Source organism: Giraffa tippelskirchi, chromosome 3, assembly GCF_054371585.1.
Source record: "Giraffa tippelskirchi isolate mGirTip1 chromosome 3, T2T-mGirTip1v1.2.pri, whole genome shotgun sequence".
Taxonomy (NCBI): Eukaryota; Metazoa; Chordata; class Mammalia; order Artiodactyla; family Giraffidae; genus Giraffa; species Giraffa tippelskirchi.
Genome location: NC_137277.1, coordinates 68,667,134 through 68,691,832, shown reverse-complemented (window position 1 = coordinate 68,691,832; position 24,699 = coordinate 68,667,134). Strand labels below are relative to the sequence as shown.

The 24,699-nt window shown below is 41.0% G+C and overlaps 2 protein-coding genes across 4 annotated transcripts in view; one reads left to right on the top strand and one right to left on the bottom strand.

Annotated features, from left to right (window-relative positions):
* Window positions 1–287: 287 nt before the first annotated feature.
* LOC145540438 (uncharacterized) lies at window positions 288–24,699 on the bottom strand. Its single transcript, XM_081574977.1, has 5 exons — window positions 24,679–24,699; window positions 20,395–20,752; window positions 3,647–4,723; window positions 3,136–3,217; window positions 288–2,419 (listed from the first exon to the last, which is right to left on the bottom strand). Exons 1-3 carry the CDS (start codon window positions 24,697–24,699, stop codon window positions 4,584–4,586), a joined length of 519 nt encoding a protein of 172 aa, XP_081431103.1. The 3' UTR covers window positions 288–2,419; window positions 3,136–3,217; window positions 3,647–4,583.
* Window positions 20,126–24,699, top strand: part of NAB1 (NGFI-A binding protein 1) — a 50,636-nt gene continuing 46,062 nt past the window's right edge. For all 3 annotated transcript variants that reach the window (XM_081581208.1, XM_081581207.1, XM_081581206.1), the window contains exon 1: window positions 20,126–20,386. The gene's annotated coding sequence lies outside the window, so the exon portion shown is untranslated. The remainder of the gene's footprint in view (window positions 20,387–24,699) is intronic.

Here is a 24,699-nt window from a genome sequence, read left to right as displayed (position 1 = left end):
CAAAGGAACAACTAGATATCTACATACAAAAGAAGAATGAAGTTGGATTCTGACCTTGCGTTATATAAAATCATTACCTCAAAATGAATCAAAGACCTAAACATAAAAGTTAAAATTACAAAATTCTTAAAAGAAAATATAGGAACAAATCTTTGTGACCATAGATTTGGCAATAGTTTCTTAAATATGACACGCCAAAGCACAAACAACAACAAAAGAAGATAAATTGGACATCATCAAAATTAAAAATTTTGTGCTTCACTTCAACAAAGTAAAAAGACAACACGTAGAATGGAACAAAATATTTGTATATCACTTATCTGTTAAGGGACTTGTACCAGAATACACAAAGAATTCTTAAAATTTAACAATAAAAGTAAATAACCCAATTAAAAATAGGCAAAGGATTTTCTTCAGAGAAGATATACAAATGACCAACAAATGCATAAAAAGATGCTCAACAACATTTGTCATTAAGGAAATAAAAATCAAAATCATAATGAGAAATCACTTCAGACTCACTAACATGGCTATAATAAAAAATTTGGACAATCACAAGTGTCAGCAAGGATGTGGAAAAATTAGAACCCTTCTAATTCTCTATGAGTGGAAATGTAAAATGATTCAGTCTTTTGAAAGACAGTCTCAGTTCCTCAAAAAATTAAACATAAGACTTACTATATAATCTGGCAATTCTAGTTGAAAGTACACATTCACACAAAAATCTGTACACTAATATTCATAATAGCTAAAAAGTGGAAATAACCTAAATGTCCTGATGAATGGATAAGCAAAATGTAGCATATCCATAAATGGAATATTATTTGGCTGTAAAAAGAATGAATATGAATGAAACTTGAAAGCATTATTCTGAGCGAAAGAAGCCAGACACTGAAAGCCATTTCTTGTATGGTTCCATTTATATAAAATATCCAGAGTAGGCAAATCCATAGGGATAGGAATTTGATTAGTAGTTGTTTGGAGAAGGGACACTGGGAAGTGACTGTTAATGGGTATGGGGTCTCTTTGGGCTGATAAAAATGTTCTGGAATTTTGGCTGACAATTGTACAACTTTGTGAATATACTAAAAACACTGAACTGTATGCTCGGAAAGGGTACATTTTTTTTATGTGCATTACATCTCAATAAACCTATTATAAAAAAGAAAGAAAAAAGAGAGAGACAGAAAGGATGAAAGCAGGTAAAGAAGGGAGGGAAGGAGGAAAGCAGAAAAATAAAGAGAGCTGCTGCTGCTGCTGCTGCTGCTAAGTCGCTTCAGTCGTGTCCGACTCTGTGCGACCCCATAGACGGCAGCCCACCAGGCTCCGCCGTCCCTGGGATTCTCTAGGCAAGAATACTGGAGTGGGTTGCCATTTCCTTCTCCAGTGCATGAAAGGGAAAAGTGAAAGTGAAGTCGCTCAGTCGTGTCCAACTCTTAGCGACCCCATGGACTGTAGCCTACCAGGCTCCTCCGTCCATGGGATTTTCCAGGCAAGAGTACTGGAGTGGGGTGCCATTGCCTTCTCCATAAAGAGAGCTATATAAATACTAATCTGTGATGGTTAGGTCACTATCACCCTTGACAGCTTCAATGCTGTCAGGTATTTAGATTTATTAGTTTGTATTTAGTTGTGCTTTTTCTTTCTTTCATTCTTTCTTTTTTAATATTGAGGTTTCAGTCCAAGTCATACATCAAATAGATTCTCAAATATGTGTTTCCAACATATCAGAGGTCCTGGCCAAATAATCTGGATTCAGGTAGGAAATCATGACCCAATTCATTTTAGCTACAGATTAACAAGCAGAGGGGCCTCAAGAGAATAGGTTCCCTTTAGTGCCAGGTTAATTATAATGGTGACTGCAGCCATAAAATTAAAAGACATTTGCTCCTTGGAAGAAAAGTTATGATCAACCTAGACAGCATATTAAAAAGCAGAGACATTACTTTGCCAACAAAGTTCCATCTAGTCAAAGCTATGGTTTTTCCAGTAATCACGTATGGATGTGAGAGTTGGATCATAAAGAAAGCTGAGCACCGAAGAATTGATGCTTTTGAAACTATGTGTTGGAGAGTTCAGTTCAGTTCAGTCGCTCAGTCGTGTCCGACTCTTTGCGACCCCATGGACCGCAGCACACCAGGCCTCCCTGTCCATCACCAACTCCTGGAGTTTACCCAAACTCGTGTCCATTGAGTCGGTGATGCCATCCAACCATCTCATCCTCTGTCGTCTCCTTCTCCTTCTCCCTTCAATCTTTCCCAGCATCAGGGTCTTTTCAGATATGTCAGCTCTTCACATCAGATGGCCAAAGTACTGGAGTTTCAGCTTCAACATCAGTCCTTCCAATGAACACCCAGGACTGATCTCCTTTAGGATGTACTGGTTGGATCTCCTTGCAGTCCAAGGGACTCTCAAGAGTCTTAGGAATATAAAAAAAGAGATGTACCTGTATAGTGATTTTGGGTGATTATGCAGCACCCTTCTTTTGAATTGCTCAGACTGCTTAATAGCATTGACTTTAGCAATTGTCACAACATCCTTTTGGGTGGCAAGCATTGTGCTAATAGTGCTGTACAACTGCAGGTCAGACAACCAAGGGAAACAGGGTTATCACAAGTCTAGAGGACAGGTATGCATGAAGTTAAGATGGTCCATCTAACAACGCTTCATCCACACCTGACCCAAGTGGCATCTTCTTGGACTGATAATCTCTCTAACCAATGATGGTTCTGAGTTCCTATTACTCTGGATTTTCCAAGTGTATCTGCCATTTCCTAAACAGATGGTCAGTATCACACTGTATCACTGCTTTGATGGTAATAGAAATCACATAGCTAACAGTTCCTGAAGAAACTGGATTAGATATTGAAAATTGGACCCTGGGCTTTTTTAAAATTTGATTTCCTATTTCATTTCCAGAAAGTCACAGGAATATTGAAAGTCTATCAAGTGTATTTTGAAATAGATTAATATCTACATTTGTTACCTGACATATACTCTGAACATTTTAGAAAGACCTGTGGGACAAGAAATGCTTCTTTCTGATAGCAAAAATAGAGAGGCCAAGAGTACAGTATGGCTTATACATTTTGGGCCTCAGTTTCCTGTGTAAAATAAAAGTTAGGACGAACTCACCTCTTAGGTCCCATGCAGCTATTTGATTTGGTGATTGTGATGGTGATTTTCTCTGGTCAGCTCAAAACTTAGGCAGGGATACCTGTGTAGGGATAGCATTCAGCTTATTTACCAGTATATTCCCCATGCTTAGCACAGTGCCTGGCACATAGCACGTGCTTAAAAATATCCTTTGAGTAAACACACATCTACAGTATTTTGTTTTATAAAATTTTCTCTGACTGCAAAGCACTACAGTTGAAGTCGAATTTATCATAACAACCTCTCCCAGGAATATATCTGTTGTATTGCTAATGTGGTTTTTTTTTTCCAGATTTCTTTCATTCCTAACTACTCTGACTGACCATTCACAAAAGGGTATTAAGCTTTGAAGATTTCCAAACCCCTCTGGTGAGGGAATGTCTATAAGTGTTCATATGTTTCTCACTAAATTTTAAAAGGTTACTCATATCTGCAGTACTTTTTGGCATTTTAACAAATAATAACATATTCGTATTACATCAACACTTACTTCATTGTTTTTCCTTTAAAAATTCTTTTTAAAAAATGTCAACATCTTCCCTGGCTTTATTTCATTCATCTCCATTAGTTACCAGTGCTGACTCTTTTTTATGGCCAGTCTTCCTCCAGAAAACTTACAGGAAGGAGATGACCTATTTGTGTTTGATTTTTGCTTCCAAAGATGCTCCACCAAAGAACAGAAACTTCTTATAGAATGCATACGCTTCAGGGGCATCTGGCTCTGTCTTTAACTTGACAAAAATAAAATAATAAAGTTACATTTTTCCTTCACACATTTAAAAGCCAGAAATAGATTCAGACGTACATTTTTCAACCCATGTGCCAACCTAACAAGCCGAGCGAGACAGACTGCAGCGAGCAGGGCCACCTCCAACCACCCTTGCCCACGCTCCGCCCCCCTCCCAGGGCCCAGCCTCCGGCAGCCCAGTCCCGAGCCCACTAGCTGCTCCCGTGGCAGCTGCACACTCGCCTCTGGCGCTGTTCCTGGGAATCATTAAAACCAGAGCATCATGGCATGACTGTGGACCAGCTCCTTTGACACCACTGCATTTCTGAGGATTATTTACTCTTCAGGCTCTTCACACGTAACCATCAAGAATGGATCGGGGAATGCCCTGGGACAGCTGACTGTCTGCTGTGATGTCCTGTGGTCAGTCAGTCTCCTCTGAGAACAGAAATCAAGGACGTGTTCTAGGTTCCAGAGAGATGGGCCCGATGTGTGCCAGGGGACATCTATTACTGTTTTTTCACCCTTCGAGGAAGGAAACCTCCCAGGCTTCTGAGAATTTAGAGCCCAGCAGTGTAACATGGTTTTAACTAGCAACATATATAATTCACATTTTTTCCCTAGAAAATGTAAAATCAGTTCTATTAAGTCTGTTATCACACGAGTTATTGAGTGATAACTCTGGCCTGAGCTGGGCAGATCAGTCTTCCCCACTTGAGTTTGAAATCAAGACAAAAATATTCATCTCAGTCTGTCCTGGTTTCTCCAACAGAAAAGATGCACCAAGGAACTGTGGATCAACAGTGCTTGGGGCTGTGCACCCTGAGTCAGTAAAATTACCTGCAAAAAAAAGAGGAAAGAGAAATCTATGGAGAGAAAAGCAGAGAGGAGAAAGACAGCATGCTCCCCATCTTCCTACCAGCTCCCTGGTTCTTAGTTCTAGTCCCTCAGGAGACAGGGCTGCCTCCACCCTTGGCCTGAAGTTCACTTCTCTTAAATGCAATGTTACATTTGTTGCTGTTGTTCAGTCACTAAGTCATGTCTGACTCTTGGTGACCCCGTGGCCTGGAGACCGTGAGGCTCCACAATGTTAACAGTCGTTCCTAAAATATTGACTCCACAGGTTTTCTGACAACAAAGCACAATTACAGTCCTTTTTATCAAATTCAACTATTCAAACTCTCAACAATTTTACCATATAGGCATAATCCTACAATATATCTAAATAGAAAAAGGTATGTTTTTGGTTAAGAATGATACAGAGCATCACTTGCAGCTGTGCTAAGCTACCAAATCTCACCTCCTCAAAAAACCACTTAATTCACCAAATATTTATTGGGCAGCTGCTGTTGACTCTATACCAGGTCAAAGGTTGGAGGCTTGAAAACCATTCAGACACAGGGCCTGCCTCCTAGGAGCTCTAGATCTAGTGTAAGTTAAATAAGGAAAGTGTACTACATTTCCTTGAGGCACACTGGAGAAAGCATTCATTCTCTTTTAACACTGTTTCGGTGAACACCTCAGTGTTAAGAAATGATAATCCTAGTTTGAAGATTTTATTTGATCATATTTCAAGAAGCCAAGCATGAGCATCAGCTACAAAAATCTCAAGAATGTTTAGGGTTTGACTAAAATTCTTCCAAAGATGTTGGATGAGTGTTGTAGAGTTCTGTATGAGGAATAAACAGCATCTTCCAAGATGTTTAATATCCAACCAGATGAAATAGATTACACACAATTTAACTTCCCTCCTCTGATTGTATAGAATCACCAACTTTGATATGAAGTTGAACTTTTTAACCAGGCTATGTTGACAGTAAAGCAAAGTCCTATTTGTCAAAATTCATTTAGACACTGTCAAAGTCCAGTTATAATATGTTATTTTCAAAGATTAAAGTATAGAAATCTTTATATTAATATTTTTACCACTTTTATGTACTTTTATGTTGATTATGCATTAAGGATCATATGTTATACTTTTAAGTTAATTTGGTGTTTGGAATAGAACTCATAAAAGTAACATCTAACTATAAATTAACACATACTTAATACATTATATTTGCATAATACAGATGAATATTTTCTGACCTAACCCACAAAGCCATTCTATTGCTAGAGTCATATCTTTAGTTTTATAATAATTTTTTTTAGACCTTTACTTGCTCTCTCAGCAGAAGGTTTAACATAGACTCTCCTCAAATTGTCTGAGACCCCAGGACTTAGTCCAAAGGAAGACAAGGGTGAATTGTGTTTCCAATGCTAGATCTAGAGGGAAAACTCTAGATTTTTTCACTCGTACATAGTCCATTCTGCAATAATGCCTTTGCTGGTTTTGGCCCCTGCCCAGCCACAGTGAGGCCTTGACCTAGGGATCTATAGTTATAGTTCTGTTCAAGTCCTTCACATACTCCCCAGTAGGTAACCATCTTCCCCTAATGGACAGAATTGGGCCAAGGTGGCTGGGTGCCAAGGACTACATCAAATTAAAAGTCTTTGGCACAGTGAAGGAAACCACTGACAAAACAAAAAGGCAGCCTACTGAATGGGACAAGATAATTGCAAACACTATATCCAGTAAGGGGTTAATATCTTAAATAATTCATATAACTCAACATTAAAAAACAAGCACCAGACTGGGCAAAGGATCTGAGTTGACATTTTTCCAAAGAAGACATACAGATGGTCAACAGTCACCTGAAAAGATGCTCAATATCACTAATGATCAGGGAAATGCAAATCGAAACCAAAATGAGATACCACCTCACACCTGTCAGAATGGCTATCGATAAAAAGACCACAAATAACAAGTGCTGATGAGGATGTGGAAAAAAGGGAAACCCGGGGTGCTGTTGGTGGGCTTGTAAGTTGGTGCAGCCACTATGGAACACAATAAGAAGATTCCTCAAAAAAAAATAAAAATAAAAAATAAAACTACCATATAATCCAGCAACTCCAATCCTGGGTATTTACCCAAAGAAAACAAAAATAACAATTCTATAAGAAATACACATACTAATGTTCATAGCAGCATTATTTAAAACAGTCAAGATATGAAAGCAACCTAAGTATCCATTGACAACTGAATGGATAAAGATGTGCTATGTATACAATGGAATACTGCTGCTGCTGCTGCTGCTAAGTCGCTTCAGTCGTGTCTGACTCTGTGCGACCCCATAGACGGCAGCCCACCAGGCTCCCCCGTCCCTGGGATTCTCCAGGCAAGAACACTGGAATGGGTTGCCACTTCCTTCTCCAATGCATGAAAGTAAAAAGTGAAAGTGAAGTCGCTCAGTCGTGTCCAACTTTTAGCGACCCCATGGACTGCAGCCTACCAGGCTCCTCCATCCATGGGATTTTCCAGGCAAGAGTACTGGAGTGGGGTGCCATTGCCTTCTCCAAATGGAATACTACTTAGCCATAAAAAATGAAATCATCTGTTGTCACACATGGATGAATCTAGACGGTACCAAGCTAAGTGACATAAGTCAGACAGAGAAAAGCAAATACTGTATGATCTCATTTTTATGTGTAATCTAAAAAACAAAACAAAACAAAGTGAAAATGGACTCATAGATACAGAGAACAAACTAGGTGGTTGCCAGAAGGGAGGGGAGGTGGGCAACATCGGTGAAAGGGATTAAGCAGTTAAAGCCTCTAGTTATAAAATAAGTAAGTCACAGAGATGTAATATACAGCATAAGGAATATGATCAATAACACTGCAATAACTTCATGTGGAAACAGATGGTTACTAGACTTAACAAGGGGATCATTTTGTAATGTATGCAAATGTCAAGTCACTATGTAGTATGCCTGTTACAGTACACTATGTAATATTATATGTTGATTGTATTTCAATTAACAAAGAATATCAATTCTGCTTTAGAAAATAAGAGAAATGAATGCACAAGGAGAAAAGTAAAATGAAGAATTAAAGCAAATAGCTTATGAGACAGGCAAATTTTATAAAATATGTAAGATAAGTCAGTAACTTGAGATGTTAGATATACATAAAGTAAGTACAGCACTTAAATAATGAACTATAATGAACATACCTGGAAACGGATGGAAAGAGCAAGAAATACTTAATAGTTACAATATGCTAAATATGTATGAGGCTGTGAATCATCAAATACCCATGACAAACTTAAGATACAGAGGACACATGAGGCGTTCACTATTTACAAGGTTTTAATTCAGCCAACCATTGGCTCCTCACATCCTCTGCACAATGGATGCAAGATTAAATCCATAACTGCTCATCAGGCTAATTACAGTGCAGCTGTCAGCCAGAAGCACTTGCTCCCAAACCTGTAGAGCAAGTGTGTATTTTGACTCCAGGCACCTTCTATGAATTGGGTCACTTTGTTCAAATCTCAACTCGGGTCCATATACTTATCAAGGAAGATATGGACAGGACTGAGTATTCAGGTAGTGTCATCTTATGAGACACCTACATCATACCTAAAATGTGCTAACCTACCCCATCTCTTTCACCTTGCTTCTTGCTGTGTGTTTTCAATTGATTTAATAAACCATGTGATTCAAGCATCTCGTTTTGGTCTGTAAGCACTTCTGTTTTGTGAGCTCTTGGACAGCTTGCCTGCTGTTATACTTACAGGCTTCCATTGTAGCAAGGTAATTTCCCACACAACAATAATATTTACAAGTTTTTAGCCTGGATAATAAATGGCATCATCTTGTACACATTTATCTGCCACTTGCTCTTTTATCCGACATCATATTTGTGACATTCTCCCATGGAAGAGTTGTAGATCTATTTATTTTCACAGCTATATCCACTGTATGAATATATCATAACATGCTCATAAATTCTCTTATTGATATAATGTAGGTTGTTTCCAGTTTTTAAGTACAGCATCCAGTGATGCTGTGATTATTCCTGGGCACATGTAAGAGAGTCGCTCTGAGAATACATCTGGGAGTGCAAATTCTGGGTCAAAGAATTTTCACACCTTTAACTTGATTAAATATTGCCAAACTTCTCTCCAAGATGATTGTATCAATTTATACCCTTACCAGAAGAATATGAGTCCCTACGCTCTTAATCCTAGCCAACACTTGGTGTTGTCAGACTTATACACTTTGCTGATCTAATGAATCAACGGACAAACTCTGGTTACAAGTAATAATTCTGGCAATTTAAAAGCCTTGTGGCATTTCCTCATGAGAAAAAAAATCTGGACACATTTTGTGTCATAGTTTTGGACTTTCCTATCCTTTGTTTAAGGCCAAGTAAAGTTTCCTCTTTATTTTTCCAACTCTGTGAATACCAACAGAAAAACAACTCTGCAACAGCACTTGTCTTTTTTTTCCCCATAGGGATTAGGGTTTGGAAGAATACCATGTTGGCTGTTTTATATCACAAAAATAACCCTCTGATTATAAAGGGGCACGAGAAAAAGAATTTAGCAGCACCCATGCAAATCAGTCATTGCTAAGTACATGACATAATGATGGTGGGTCAGTAGCTGGACAACTATTACTCATAGGCTGAGAATGCACTCATTTAAAAAGTTCTAGAAAGTTGCTACTTGCCCCAGAATATATACCCGAGGGGCTTGTTCCATACCTTAAATTTGACTATTAGAAATTAATTGTACTGGGGTCGAATTTTTTTCATATTTAAGGAACTCCCCCCAAAAATCTCCAAAAATACAGTTAGTACTTATATATTATCATCACCTTATTTGTCACATTTTTTTTTTCAAAACCACAAAAGGAATGGGATATAGGACCTGCAAGTACTATTGGGTACATGATGGAAGCCATCCTCAACTTACTCCTCTCCCTGATCCAGCCATTCGGACAGGCGAATTTGTGTTCTTCATTTCTTGCTTAAACCTTTTGGATGACTTCACAGGAGCCCCAGCAGTGTTCTCAAAGTGTGGTCGAGGGGTCCCTTTGGGCTTCAGATGCTCTAAACTAACTGTTGAAAAAATGCAGATTCCTGAGTCCCAGGCCTTACACTCAGAGTGTGAAGCCCTAGAATCTGTGTTTTCAACAAATTACCCCGTTTGATTAAAAAGAAAACTCTTTTACAATTGAGATGGATAGCTCACATTAAGTACTGAAATCATAAATATTTAATGATTTAATAAATAATTACAAAGTGAACAGCCATATAACCACAGCCTAAAACAAGACAGACAGCCTCGCCAGAACTTCAGAAGTACAATGCTCCCTTTCCAATCACCTCCCTCTTACCTAACTGGAACTACTCTTTCAGAGGTTAGCGCTACTAGTTTGATTCTTGTATTCAGTGAAGATGAGGACTACAGCAACAGGATAAAGTGCACATTGCTTAGAGGGTCATGTGAGGATGCTGCGTAATTTGTTCTTTGCAACCTCATCCTCTGCCTCTGCCCTCTTCGCATTTCATTCTGAAGTCGTTTGGAATCAGTTAGGTTTCATTGTACAATTATTGTCCTAATTCATTGCTCTTGTTTCCTACTGTTTCTCTGCCTCAGTACTTGCTGGGGAGTGCCTGTACTTCCTGAGTCTTTCTATTAAATTCATCCTTCAAGAGCTGCTCAATTGTCACTTTTGTGTAAGCCTCTCCTGACTTTCACCCCTGTGCCTCATCCAAGGCAGAACCTCACTCCTTCCACTGTGTGACTGAAAACATCTCACGATGTGGAACGACTATTCTTTTACATGTCTATTCCCCTTCTTAGACCAGGAATTAGGGCAGAGGTTTACTGACATATTTTTAAAATTCTCTTTGGTATATAGTACAGGCTTCAGTAGGTGATCAATTGTTGCTCAAACAATCTCCAGGTATGCACATCTTTGGAAAAGTAGCACACTGCGCAATTAATGCCTCCAGGTATATTTGGATTAGATTATATTCTTCCTTTGCTAGTCTTGTTGTTCAGTTGTGTCTCTTTGCAACCCCATGAACTGCAGCACGCCAGGCTTCCCTGTCTTTCACTATTTCCTGGAGTTTGCTCAAACGTGTTCATTGAGTTGATGATGCCATCCAAATATCTCATCCTCTGACACTCCTTCTCCTCCTGCCCTCAGTCTTTTCCAGAATCAGGGTCTTTTTCAATGAGTTGGCTCTTCATGTCAGGTGGCCAAAGTATTGGAGCTTCAGCTTCAGCATCAGTCCTTCCAATGAATATTCAGGGTTCATTTCCTTTAGGACTGATTGGTTTGATCTCCTTGCTGTCCAAGGGACGCTCAAACCGGCATCTTCTGCGTCTCCTGCATTGCAGGGGGATTCTATATCCACTGAGCCGTCCACTTTATCTAAGAACCATCCACTTGTTAGGAAACAAACCAAGCTCAGACCTCAGAAGAACACTGGGAGCCTGAGATGGGGGTGGGGGTGGGGGTGGTGAAAGCAAGCGAAGGAAGCGGAATGAAATGCAAAGTGGGGCAAGTGGGGGAGCCAGAATGATGTCTTGACCTCAGAGTGGGGTGGGCCATGCAGAGAAAGTAGAGGCTGCTGCCTCACCGGAGTCTTCCTTTCTTCCTTAGACAAGACACCTAGCTGTCAGACTGCCGTGCTGCGTGGAAAGCCCAGACTGTTCTGACTTCTTTACATCTTGTCCTGCCTCTAATCGCCCTCCCACTGTCCATCTGCTTCTGTGTGTCCATTCTTGTGTGAAAAATGCCACCTTATAAGTAACCTGCCTATTTCTTGATCTTAGCATACAGGGAAGGTGGAGCATTCAGTTCTTCTGCTACCCATCCACAGTATGTGTGAGTAGGAGTGGAGGGCGACCACGAGGCACACAGAGGGGCCTTGTGCAGCTGCCCTGGCGCGCAGAGGATCTGGATCGTAAGCATCTGGGCAGCCTGCCACGGGAACCTTCTCAGCAATGTAAATAGTCCTTACGCAAATGAACCTCGACTGTTAGGCAAACTGAGAGGCTGGAAAGACAGGCGTGAGAAGAATGACTCAAAGTGCATACAATCCAGAAAAGGTACTGGAAGACAAAATTCAGATCTGTTATATCAGAAAGTAGTCTGAAAGGGAGCCACCACTGCCAGTTTGATCCCTGGGATGGGGATAGGGGTGGCTTTGAGCATGGAGAAGGCCAAGGTCAGTGTGGAGGCAGCACTCTTGGGAGATGTTGCTTGTGAAATGAAGAAGAGTGGAGTCCTGCGAAAGGCAGACTTAGGGAGACTGGGCTCCTCTTTCCTCCCCTAAAGGACCACACAGCCTGCAGAAGGGTCTCAGCAGTACTGCACCAGTACTGTAGCCGGAGGGCCCAGTTCACTGCAACAAAACAGGGGCAGTGAGACATGGTGACATCAGAGGCTGCCCAGAAGCCAATTTTGTCCGTTTGGCTGTGGAAGCCCAGTGGCAGAATTACAAAAGTCCCGGAACTGCATATGTTCCTGGAGTAGGGGCACCTTCAAGAAGATACAAGTTTATACAAGCAGGACACCTAATGATTAATCAGAAAAAGAAAAGAGGTATGACTGTAACATCAGATTAAAGCTGCTCCATTCCATGTTCGATGCATGTGACAAGGGCTCAGGGCCGGGGCAATGGGATGATCCAGAGGGATGGGATGGGGAGGGAGGTGGGTGGGGGGTCCGGGAAGGGGAACACATGTAAACTGAAAAAAAAAAAGAAGAAAAAAGATATTAAAAATAAAAATAAAAAAAGCTGCTCCTAATGTTATAAATATATAAATGGTGTATATATATATATGTATATGGCTTCCCTTGTAGCTCAGTTAGTAAAGAATCTGCCTGCAATGCAGAAGACCAAGTTCGATTTGATTCCTGGGTCGGGAAGATCCCCTGGAGAAGGAAATGGCAACCCACTCCACTATTCTTGCCTGGAGAATCCCACAGACAGAGGAGCCTGGCAGGCTACAGTCCATGGGGTCACAAGAGTTGGACACAACTTAGCGACTAAACCACCATATATATACACATAAATATACACACACACACACACACACACACACACACACACACACACATATATACACATATATATACCAGATTGGGTTTCCCCAGTGGCTCAGAATATACATCATACATTCACATCTCACACATGGTAGGCTCTCAATATACAGTTCAGTATAGATAACTAATATCATACAAAGTGCTCCATACATACATATTCATTGAATAAGTTCCTGATTTTTGTTGCTCTTTTCAAATAGATAAACATAGAATTTTGTTTTCATTTTCATTTATTGTAAACTGCTTTTGAAGCAGGATCTTTTTTAAACAAATAACATCGCAATGTTCCCTCTGATTCTTAAAGTTAATGCATGTTTATTGTTGAAAGTTTTGATTAAAAGAAGGATAAAAAATGATCTATAATACCATCATCTAGAGATAACTGCTGCTAACATTTGGTAGATTTTCTTTCATATTTAGCTAGAGTGATTATAGTTTGTTCAGTTTTGTCCTATTTTGACTACTACTATTGTATCATGATCATTTCCCAAGGTTATTAAATATTAATTAAATGTATTCCATCACATCAATATACTATAATCAATTCATCATCTCAAGTGTCTTGGTTTTTCAATTTTGTAAATAAAATTGTTGTGATAAATATCTTCTTCTTAAATGTTTATAAACTTGGATAACACCCTAGAAATGAATCTGTTGGATCTACTTATATGAATACTTTGAAACTCTTGGCTCAATTTGCCAAGTTACTCTTCTAATGCTCGTTTACCTTTTGACCAGCAATTTACATAAGAACTCCTAAACTTACCAATACCAGAAGTATTTGGAAAATTTTATTTAAGAAATATATTTATGGTCGGAAAAAACTCTCACTCTGTCGCTATTAGAGACTGTTGTTATGGTACAAGATGAAAAAAAAAAGGCAGGGCTAGTTTCCATTATTAAGAAGTCAAGGTCTTTAACATTCTTGACTCCCATATACTATTGCCAATCCTGGGCAGGCAGATGAGTCATGATGTATAAATCCCAGTAAGACAACAATAAAATCCAAACTGTAACTTGGCAATTGTATGTGAACACGATTTACTTTTATGTCAATAGTTCTAAGTCTCTTATTGTACAATACACACATTGTCCTTTCCAAGCGTCTGCTCCTAGAAGGCAGTGTTGAGTAATTTGTTGTGACAATTAGCCCAACTCATTAATATTAACACACCCGATTTCCTCATATCTGAACCACAGTGTAGTGAAAGCACTTGGCGCAGAGAGTGTTTTTTGAACCCATTCTGCTTTTCTTTCCTTTTCCTGATATGCACTTCTACCTGATATGCACTTGTGTCTGATACATTCGCCACCTCTTCTAATCCACCCTAAAGGGAATGAACGTACAGGCTCTCTGCAAGTCAAGAGAGCAGGACACCGGCTCTTTCTCTGCCACTTCTTCCTGCAGATCTATCTCCAATACTCCATCCTTCACTGCCATCCGTCCCAGGTCAAGAGCACACCTTTGTGGTGAGCTTAGAGGAATTTATGTTGGGGTTATCACTTTTCTGTCTCTTCTTTTTTCTCCTGCAGGAGTGTTATGGATTTGGGTACTTTTTCCTTGGTTTTTCACTTCTTCCAAGAGTTATGTCCCCTTTAGTTAACTTCTCACAAGTGCACTTATCTTCTTTTTGTCTCATCTCCTCCCACTTTCATTCAACGCTTGCCCACTTACTTCAAGAAAGTTCTCTTTCTTTACATGCTCTTTTCCTATTCCTTTACTCCATATCTTGGTTAACAAGTCATACACCTTTTTTAAGGGAACAAACAAAATCTTCAATCCACTCTCATGGCAAATGCTTTAAAAGGGGGACTTGAACTGGTGGGTCCTTTACCTGCCCAGCATAGGCCTGAAGAGACAAGTGCAGAGACAAGGTGGGAGAGTGAGCACAGACTTGCTGTCAATCTCGGCAAATTGGGTGAAGAGTAAAAGCCAAACATGGGATTGTGAGGAACAAGAACAAGAATGAAATGTGCAAGTGGAAGATGGTTTGGATTAATTTCAGAGGCTGAACAGAGTATTTTTTTACCTACTCTCCACTTTGCCTTGTGTAGTTAGCTGAGAGTTATTAATGGCCAGCCTTAGTCCATTCAGGCTGCTATGACAAAAAGTACCATAGATATGATGGCTTAAAAAACAAACATTTATTTCTCACAGTCTGGAATCTGGGAAATACAGGATCAAGACACTGGCAGATGATTCTGTGTCTGGTGATGGGCTAGTTGCTGGTTCATATATGGTTGTCTTCTCACTATGCCCTGACATAATGGAAGGGTCAAGAGAGCGCTTGACAGTCTTGTTTATAAGAACACTAATCCCATTCATGAGGGCCTCACCCTCATGACCTAATCATCTCCCCATGGCTCACCTTCTAATAGCATCACACTGGAGGATTACATTTCAATATATGAATATGGTAAGGACACAAACATTCAGTCTGTAACAGCCAGGAATGAGTAGGTAGTGTGATGAGGCCTGAAACAGTGTCATGGAACAGTTAACTATACAGGGCCAACACAATGAATGCCAGAAAAAGGGGAAAGAAGTGTTAGTCACTAAGTTGTGTCCATTTCTTTGTGACCCCATGGACTGTACCCCTCCAGGCTCCTCTGTCCATGGAATTCTCCAGGCAAGAATACTGGAGTGGGTTGCCATTCCCTTCTCCAGGGGATCTTCCCAACCCAGGGACTGAACCCAAGTCTCCCGCATTGCAGCCAGATTCTTTATCAGCTAGGCCATCGGGAAGCCCAAAAATGGGGAAAAGGTGGGAAGAAAAGAGAGAATACTACCAGAGAGGATGGAGGAGGAAGAAAAACAGGGCACTAATCCCCATAAAATGTCCATAATGCTCTGTAGATATCTTTTCAAAAGTTTCCATTGACATTATCTTCTGTCTTAAAGACAAACTTTTAGCTTTTATTTTTTAACATTTAATGCTTTTTTCCTCTCATTTTCCAAAATTCTTTATTTGTTAAATGTGAGGACTATTGTCCCTGAATACAATTTTTTTTTTTTTAAATTTTTGTATTGGAGCATAGTTAATAAAACCAGAATTACTCAATTAAATGTTTGGTTGTCTCTACTGCCTAACATCATATAAGTATTTTTCTGCTCTTTATATCAGCAATGTATAGCATAAATGTCCTTATTTGTAGAAGTCAATTGGATTAGATGACTTCTAAGATCCTATTTGGCTCCCCACTAAGTCTGTAATTGAATGTTTTCATTTGCGTTCTGTACGGAGAAGGCAATGGCACCCCACTCCAGTACTCTTGCCTGGAAAATCCCATGGACGGAGGAGCCTGGTAGGCTGCAGTCCACGGGGTCGCTAAGAGTCGGACACGACTGAGCGACTTCACTTTCCCTTTTCCCTTTCATGCACTGGAGACAGAAATGGCAACCCACTCCAGTATTCTTGCCTGGAGAATCCCAGGGATGGTGGAGCCTGGTAGGGGTCGCACAGAGTCGGACACGACTGAAGTTGACTTAGCAGCAGCAGCATTTGCATTCTGTAAGGACTTATAGCCCATCCTGGGAATCTAACAATTTTATTTTCTTTTCCAACAAGAATTGCAATATGAGTTCAAAATAACCAACTTATTGGAAACTAAACTAGTTGTATGTTGAATTTCTCAAAATTATTTGAAAATATTTTGAATGTACAAAGGTGGTTGAACTAGGTGAACTTCACAGTCCTTTACATCTTAAAATTCTATATTGTCCTGTAATGAAGATTTGTTTATTTTTAAGAGCAAGTGTCTTTAAAGTCATGACTCTTGAAATAATCAGTTATATTTAGCATACCTTTAAAAAACTTGTTTATAATCTTCATATATTTTAGAATATTCAAATCTCTACACCCTAAAAACACCAGTTTAATCAACATACACATCTAAAACTTTAAATTTCACATTGCAAAATAAAGGAAATTTAAATTATATTTCTGATAATATGAATATTACACATGATTCAGTTAACTATAGGGCCAGCACCACATAGAGTAGAAAATTAGTTAGGTATGGAATGGTTCTGGGCTTCCCTGGGGGCTCAGAGGTAAAGAATCTGCTTGCAGTGCAGGAGATGAGGGTTTGACCCCTGGGTCAGGAAGATCCCCTGGAGAAGGAAATGGCAACCCACTCCAGTACTCCTGCCTGGGAAATCCCATGGACAGAGGAGCCTGGTGAACAACAGTCCATGTGGTTGCAAAAGAGTCGGACATGACTGAGCAACTAAACAACAATGGAATTATTCTAAGGCAACCACAGAAGAAAAAGAGGACAAAATTACACAATATCTCAGATCTTATGGGTCATAAGCCACGTTATTCCTTCTCTCCTCTAAGAACATCTAAAATCATTTGTTGTTTTGTTTTGAATCACTGAAGCATTTTAAAGGAATCTTTCTAAAAGCAATCAAGTAATGCTCTTCCAGGGAAATTTTCATTCTCATGTGAGAACCACTACCAACTTTCTACATCATTTTTTATTCAAAACTTTTAGTTTCACAATGCAGAAATATTTTTTGTCCAAAAATTCCTTATTTTTGCAAATGCACTAATCATTCCACTAATCATTTTTAAGATCCTATTAAACATACATTTACTGAATTCAACAGATGTGTAAAACATACTTACAGAATAGAATGGAACATAGAATAATACAAAACCAGAATACAACGGAATATAGAATAATCCAAAACCAGAATTGTTACCTTACGGGATGGAATGCTTTTCCTTAACAAACTACCGGGGCCTGGGCATGACAGAAGACCATGTTTTGTGAGGGAGATGTCAAGGGTGGCACTAGCAATGAAAATGGTAAGGAGGGGAATTTATTTAGAATCAATGCTTCTTTATCTGAGTTGTCTCAGATACAGGTGAATGTCTCAACTCTCTTTTTGAGCAGCCATATTAACTACAGTGTTGTCATATAGACATACAGAATTGGATGCTAAAAGCTTAAAATATTTTCTTTCCTTCATTTTCCTTCCTCCCACCATTTCCCTCAGCATCATGGGTGTTTAAAGCAATGCAAAGTGGGCCAAAAATGCCATTCTTAATGTGGGAAGAACATACTATCTAAATGTGCTCAGAAAACAAACAAGGAGAGCCTTCCATGTTCAACTGTAGAAATAATCAGTTACAAGTCAGAAGAAAAAGTATCTGCCCTGACATATTTCCTTTTCAGCATTGTATTCTATGCTGGCCAGAGATACAAGTTTGGGAAGAGGATTTCATGTCATTTCTTCCAACTCGAAACAATTCTACTGGGAGGCTCAACAGTTCAGGTAAGACTACTCATTTCATGACTGATGAATCACTGATTGTACACCTTTACGGAAGTAAATTATTTTTCTCTAGCTGTTCAGAACCAGTAATGTGTGCAAAACATCAAGATTCCAGAGAGGAACTGGAAGAAAATAATCACGCAGATTTCATTTGTTCATTTGAAAACTGAACAAATTTAACCTATATCTTTACCTGTATCTTGCCAAGAAGTTTTTATTACAACCCAACTTAACTTTCTCTTTAGAACAGGGTCCAAAACTGCAAATCTGAAACAATGAGGCTAAGACACACTTCCAGTAGTGATTCTTCAGTTGAAGAAAAATTCAAGGAAGCATGCTTATTCATATGATACAGTAACACGACTATTCCAGACAGAACCTTCCACTAATACAGGAGATTTAATTATATATATATTCCATTGTGACATTACTCATTCCTATAATATGCTTTTGCAAAAAGAAAAAGGTTCAGTACTTTCATAAGGTCTTTTTCTTTCAATGTTATCAGCCCATCCATTACTGCAACATAAAGATGTGGTATGAAGAATTTCCCATTTCAAAGAATGCCTTGTATAGCCATCAGCAAAGTAGGCACACTCTGGGAGGCCAGCCAGGATGTGGGAATGGCCTCCTATAAAACCGAGTTTGTATGTGAACATTAAAACGGAATTTTACCTGTATTTGCAGTCGTTTTATATTTACTAAATGCTCTCTAGCCTTCAAGAACACAATCCGAAAACTCGAGGAATTCTTCCCTTGTCCCATGTTTGCAAAGAAAGGAAAAATAGACTCTAAAACAAATTTCCGAATTTTTTGGCAATAGTTTAAGTACATTTTTGGAGGTGTTTTAATACTTTTCTTTGGTTAGAAAAAGTTCACGCAAACCAAATTCAAAAATTCTACAGCGTGCCCTGGGAACTCAATTTTAACACATCCCAGGGCTGTTCTAGCGCCGTCGGATTTTTACACCATGGAAATAGAAAATATTAACCAGTGACATAACAGGCAGGTTTTCAGGAGAGTTGACAAGATTGGTATGAAGCTACCCAGCAAGCCAGACAGCTGTCACGGCCGCACTTGGGATTCGTGGGTTCCCATTCCTTCCCACCTTCCTATGCCAGGGCGGTGGTGGGGAGGGGGCAAGATGGGCGAAGCAGAGATTCACGAGAACTGGCAGTTTCTCTTGCAGCCCTGCGCACCTGCCAGCCCTCCCCCCTCGGCCCCGTCTTCGCAGTCGCAGCCAACTTCCCGCAGGACGCGGGGGCCGGCCGACCTGGGGGTGGGGGCCGCGGGCGGCACCTGGCCCCCTGCCTCGAGCCCGCGGGGGCGGGCCGAGCCAGGCGCCCCGATTAGTGGGCCAAGCGTGCTATTTCTTTTTCAGTCAGCCTCCCGGGGGATGTCGGATTTGGCGGGGCGTGCTCTTTGAAATACTATATTGGGAACCTCACACATTAAACCATTTTTTTTTTTTCAATTGCAAACCTTCCCAGTTCACTCGGCAGCTGAAAGCAGGCCCGAGGCGGCCTCCTCTCTCTCCCGCCCGCCCCTTCCCCCCGCCCCTTGCCCCGCGCGGGGCTCGCGGGAGCCGCCCCCTCCCAGGCGCCCATTTGGTTCCTCCCAGCTGCCGCATGAATGGGCCGCCCTCCGGGTTCCGCGGAGGGGGCGGCGGGAAGAGGCCGAGCCAGGGCCCCGGCGGCCGCCGCCCCCGCCTCCGCCCCGCGGCGGCCCACGCTGGGATCTGCGTCACTCGGCCGCGCGTGGGCGGGAGCCGGAGCGGCGGATGGAGCAAGAGCGGAATCTCCCAACGTGACAGCGCGCGGGGGGTGGAGGCGGCGGAGGCGGGCGGGGGAGGGGGCGGGGGCGGTGCGCGAGGAGAGGGGGCGGGGTGGGGAGCTGGGGGAGGGCGCGGCGGGGGAGGGGCGGGCTGGGGAGAGGGGAGAGGGGGGAGGGCGCGGCGGGGGAGGCGCCGCCGCCTCAGCCGCCTCAACCGCCCGCGCGCCCGAGTCGGGAGCCGCCGCCGCCGCCGCCGCCGCGGCCGAGCGAGTGCCGTCGGGGCTGGCGGGCGGGAAGGAGCCACGGGCCCGAGCCGGAGGGGGGGAGTAGGGAGAGCGCGCCCACCACCTTCCCTACCCCCCATGGGAGCGGGGGCGTCCCGGCCGCCGCAGCCGACTGAGGAGACAGAGCCGGGGGCCGTCACTTCGGAGTTGGCGCTGAGGCGTCCTCTGGGGAGAGCGCGCCAAGACCGCTGCAGCAGCTGGCCGAGTACGTACCAACTAGTCCGCCGAGTGCGAAATGCCTCCGTGCTCGGGCGAACTCGGGGCGGCGGAGTCCCCGGGCCGCGCCGGCACTTGGGGGGCGGGCGCCCCAGGCAGCGGGCCCCGCGCGGCCGCCGCCGGAAAGAGAGGGCGGCCTCGGGCTCTTGCGGACGATTCCCGGAGAGAATCGGTGCGCAGGGGAAGCGAGAAGAGGGCGAGCCAGGCGGCGGGGCCGACCTGTGCGTTCTGCCCCCAGAAAGCCGGCGATGCGGCGTCCACTCTTCCGACCTGGCTTTGGCCGCCGCGCGCGGCGCGGAGCGCTCGTGGGTTGTACGCGGTGGGAGCGCGCGCCAGCCCCGGAGTTTTGCAGCCTCTTTCCGCAGAGGCAGAGTCTTTTTGTTGGTTTGTTTACTTTAGAGTCTTAATTTTCGTCCTCGGTATCCTCTCCTTCGGAATGTAGTCGTTTTTTTTTTAAAGGCGGAAGGAGAGTTTTGCTTGAAAGTGGCTGGCAGAAACTTGGCACCGAGGTGAGATGGAAGCGAGAGACTCATTTGTGCTCGCTAAGGCCGAGTATGGAATTTGCCAACACATGTTGGACATACAAGCCTTGGATGCAGAAGTCTGTCACCTTATTTATGGAGAAACGTTGCGAGGGCAGTCAAATGCTTTGGGACTGCAACTTCGCGGTTCACAAGGCTCAAGATGTGAAAGGACACTTCGAGTGATCCTAAATTTTGTAAGATCTTGGGCGAAAGGATAATTGAATTGGAATATGCGTTTATAGGCTCTGCAGACCCAAGTTTTGCAGCAGGTGATCAGGAGGAATCCTTGACTTGCATGTACTTAATTCCTCACCCAGATTCGGGAGGCAGGGAAAATTTGGGGGTAGCTGTCAATTTAAAATTTCCTTCAGAAAGAGTTGATTTGGAGTAACCTGTCACTACCAATTGTTTTGCCAGTGACGTGTCTGCAAACTTAAGGAGTGCAAAGATCAGAGCTGAGAGGGAAATACTCAGATTTTGTTTAAAAATATTTTGGCAGTTTTAATAGATAATATTAGATTGCATAGGAACAGTGAAACAGAATTTTAAAAAGATTAGTCACGTAGGAAATGCTAGGCTGTTTTGTTAGAGAAGTGTGCACACAATGAAATACCTTCTTAGATTCTCACTTTTTTGAAAAATTTCCCTGTAAAACATACCAGATTATGACATGTCGGAATTTATGTGTGGGTTTTAAGAAAGAATAGTTGGAGAAGGAAATGGCAACCCACTGCAGTGTTCTTGCTTGGAGAATCCCAGGGACGGGGGAGCCTGGTGGGCTGCCGTCTGTGGGGTCTCACAGTGTCGGACACAACTGAAGCGACTTAGCAGCAGCAGCAGCGGGAGAAAAGATGCATAGTATTTACTTTCTCTATTTTGGGTGGGAGCTGATGTTTTCCAGAAGACCTAAAAAGCTGCTTCTAGTCCAACCTAAGAGCCGGTAAAAGTATCTCTTAGATTCAGGGGTATTCTTTTTCCTCCATTTTCCAGTACTAGAAACATTTAATACTGTCTTTTCGTTAAGTTTTAAAAATTCTCCTTGTAGGTATTATTGTGCATGTTAGGATTCTCTTTGGAGAAGGAAGTGGCAACCCACTCCAGTATTCTTGCCTCGAGAATCCCACGGACAGAGGAGCCTGGTGGCTACAGTCCATGGGGTCACAAAGAGTTTGACACGACTGAGTGACTGAGCAGCAGGATTCTCTTGAGAGTTTATATGTATCTGCACAGTCAGCCTACTTTATTTCTGTTTGGATATTAGTTATTGGGAAATCAGGTCATGAAAGAAAATACCAAGGAACCGTTGGAAGGTTTCTTGTTTTATTATTTTTAGCAGCTTGCACAAAAGTTAATATGCCAGCCTGGTATTAGGAAAATTTTGTACTCCTTGGCTCTGGTGATTTTCTATTATGTGTGAGTAAATCAGTGATAATAAAAATAATAAAGACATTGAGGCATTGTAGATTTTGGTTTCATTCTTCCTGCTAATTATGGATGTAGCGAACATGACAGAAATCCTTAGGAATACTGTAGCCGATACAAGGAAATTTAGTGAGCTTATATAGCTAATAAGTAATTTGCTGTATCCAGTGAATATATCTTGCCTTGTTTGAAAATTAACAAAATTGAATAATCTCGGTTAAATTAATGAAAAATTTTCCTTTTTTGTTGACTAGTAACATCCATTGCCCTGTAGAAAATTAATATATTTCCATTCTCCTTGTTATTTGGAGAATCAGTTAAAGCATTAGGTATTTTCTTTTAATCACATTTTAAGACCATCTTGGCTTATTATTAAAGATTCTGGGGATTTGTACCATGGCTGTTTTGAAAGAAAAAATTACAATGTATAACAAAGTGGCGGAGACCTTTGAAGAATTTATTGCATAAACTTTAAATATTTAAAGTAAAAAATGGTTGCATGGAAACAGAAGTATGTCAGGATTTTGTGTCTGTTAACCTAGACTTTGTCCTAATACTTGGGCTTCATCTGTTCCATTTTAAGTCTAATTGTTTTTGTTGATGCTATGCATGTACATTACTGGGAATAAAAGCTTTGTAAAATTTACCCTTAAATGTGAAGCTGTATTCTGGATACCACAGAAGTATGATACGTTTTATGTTACTTCCACAGAAATGACCATTTTATAATACTTTTTGAACAGGTTAAGATCTTCCTTAGTATAATTGTCTTTGTATGCATATTTCATAAAATTTATTAAAAATAATAAGGTATAAATAATGCCCACTTAAGCATAATATAAGATTCCTAGCCCCTTTGCTTTGGATTTAGTTTTAAGTGTTTCGTTCATTCCTTTTAGTACAGTTATTACATTAAATGCAAATTTGCTTTTTGATCTGACATTTTCAATAACTAGTACAATAGTAGAATATACTCTTTTAAACTTAACACTGAAACAAATGGGAAGTTGATGTTAGAGAAGTTGATGTTGGGGAAAAAATAGTAATCCTTGGCAGAATTCTCACAGCTAAAACATACAATTAAGCTTTCAAATAGTTTGTCATTTATCAATACATTGTATTTAGAGAGTTGCATCTTAATTTGTACTGTATGTTTATTTAATAATTTTTAAAGAGGAATTTATGAAATAAATGTTGTATGCACTGTGTGCACACCACATGCTCAGATGGCACTTAATGTTTGGTGACTAACTTGACTGTTAGTTGATTGAAGAATTTCCAGTCATATTATATGAAATACTAGTGTTTACCTGTTGTTATAACAGTTAATGCATACTTATTGTTTAATTGCAAAAAATAAATCTGATTTTCCTATTACTGATAAATTTAAGCTTATACCTTGAATAATTAAAATTTTAAGAGGTTTATAAGAAATTTTTTCCAGCTTCATTCAGAATTAAGAAGAAAAATCAGTAGGCTAGAACATTTTAAGTTTGCTAAATTATTGTTAATGTATTAGAAGATATATGTTTAATTCATAGATATTACAATAATAAGATCCAAAAATATTTTTTTTTGGCTTTTTAAAAAAATATTTATTTTTAACTGGAGAATAATTGCTTTACAGTATTATGTTGGTTTCTCAAAAATATCTTGCCTTAAGATGTATTCCTGAATGCTTAATAATAAATATGCCTGGTTAAATCATTTGATACTTGAAACACATACATAGGAGTTAGTACCTGGACCACCGTGCAATCTCAAATAACCCATGATGTAACTAAGCCACATTTAGTTATTTTAGGTTGAGGTCTGGGACTAGGAAAAAAAAATTAGAATAATTCACTCCTAGGCTTAAGGGTCATCCAGATTCTGGCTTGTCGTCAATCTTTTCAGTCTCAACCTGTAAAGTGCCCATTGCACCCTCTCCCCAGGCTCCTATACCTTCAGGCTGTGTGTGCTTAGTCACTCAGTCATGTCCGACTCTTTGCGACTGTACGGACTGGAGCCCACCAGGTTCCTCTGTCCGTGGAATTCTTCAGGTAAAAATGCTGGAGTGGGTAGCCATTCGCTTCTCCAGGGGATCTTCCAGGAATCAAACCTGCGTCTCCTGCATTGCAGGCAGATTCTTTACCATCTGCGCAACCAGAGAAACCCATACCTTCAGGCTACATTCTCCCAAACCTGGCCATACCTCAGAGGTTTTAAATGTAGCCACCCACTTCAGATTTCCTATTTCCTTCCTTGCCATTTCCTGTCTCTACCTTTCGTTCCTTAGTGTGTACCCGATCTCATCTAGGTGTTAGAGGAAAACAATCTGGTGGAACTAATTCACCTTAATCTGTAAATGACTCAT

Bases quoted from the DNA above. Each gene is read 5' to 3' on its own strand.
- LOC145540438 (XM_081574977.1), bottom strand. From the start codon at position 24,699: ATGAGTCATTTACAGATTAAG. The intron at 20,753-24,678 runs GTGAATTAGTTC...CTCTGCGGAAAG, and splicing joins TGAGTCATTTACAGATTAAG to AGGCTGCAAAACTCCGGGGC. The intron at 4,724-20,394 runs GTACGTACTCGG...TTTTTTTTGCAG, and splicing joins CGCACTCGGCGGACTAGTTG to GTAATTTTACTGACTCAGGG.